The following is a 595-nucleotide window of genomic DNA, read 5'->3' as shown; positions in this document are numbered from 1 at the left end:
CCGCCCGCTGTCCCGGGGCCCCCGCTGGGACTGCTCCTGCTGCTCCTGGGCGTGCTGGCCCCGGGTGGCGCCTCCCTGCGACTCCTGGACCACCCGGCGCTGGTCTGCTCCCAGCCGGTGAGACTCGACGAGGGGAGCGGCAGCCGCCAGGATGCTGCGGGCGCCGGGCAAGATCGCGGAGGGCTGGACGGCCGCACGGCCGGGACTACGCGTCCGGGCTGGGGAGGCAGGAAGTCCGCGCCGCGGGCTCGGAGGGGCTAAGAAACTTGGGTACAGATATCGCGGCGCCTGGGGAGGACCCTCGGTGTGGAATGGGGGTAAAGGGGGGTGACACATCGCGCGGCTTGTGTGGCACAACCTGGCCCGCCGTCGTGGCTGGAGGCGGCAGTGACGCCTTCACCCGGGCCGCGGAGTTCGGGGAAGGAGGCCGCGGCGCGGGGCCAGGCCGGAGAGGCGGGCAGGGCTGGTAGAAAGGGACTGTGGGGAAGGGGCCCGGGGAGGAGCCAGGACGGGTCTGGACCCAGCTCCACGCCGTGCGCCCCCACGTCCCCCGGCGGGGCACGGTCGGCCCTCGGGAAGCCCATGGCGCCCTCGG

General features: G+C 74.8%; 1 protein-coding gene across 1 annotated transcript in view; it reads left to right on the top strand.

Annotated features, from left to right (window-relative positions):
* Positions 1-6: 6 nt before the first annotated feature.
* IL17RA (interleukin 17 receptor A) overlaps positions 7-595 on the top strand; it is a gene marked incomplete at its 5' end in the record, with an annotated part of 26,356 nt that continues 25,767 nt past the window's right edge. Inside the window, one exon of the mRNA XM_011945671.1 lies at positions 7-117. Within this exon, the coding sequence (XP_011801061.1) occupies positions 7-117 (111 nt within the window). The remainder of the gene's footprint in view (positions 118-595) is intronic.

The sequence above is a fragment of the Colobus angolensis genome, unplaced genomic scaffold, assembly GCF_000951035.1.
Source record: "Colobus angolensis palliatus isolate OR3802 unplaced genomic scaffold, Cang.pa_1.0 Scaffold242, whole genome shotgun sequence".
NCBI classification, from domain to species: domain Eukaryota; kingdom Metazoa; phylum Chordata; class Mammalia; order Primates; family Cercopithecidae; genus Colobus; species Colobus angolensis.
This window is presented reverse-complemented; position numbering and strand designations above follow the sequence as displayed.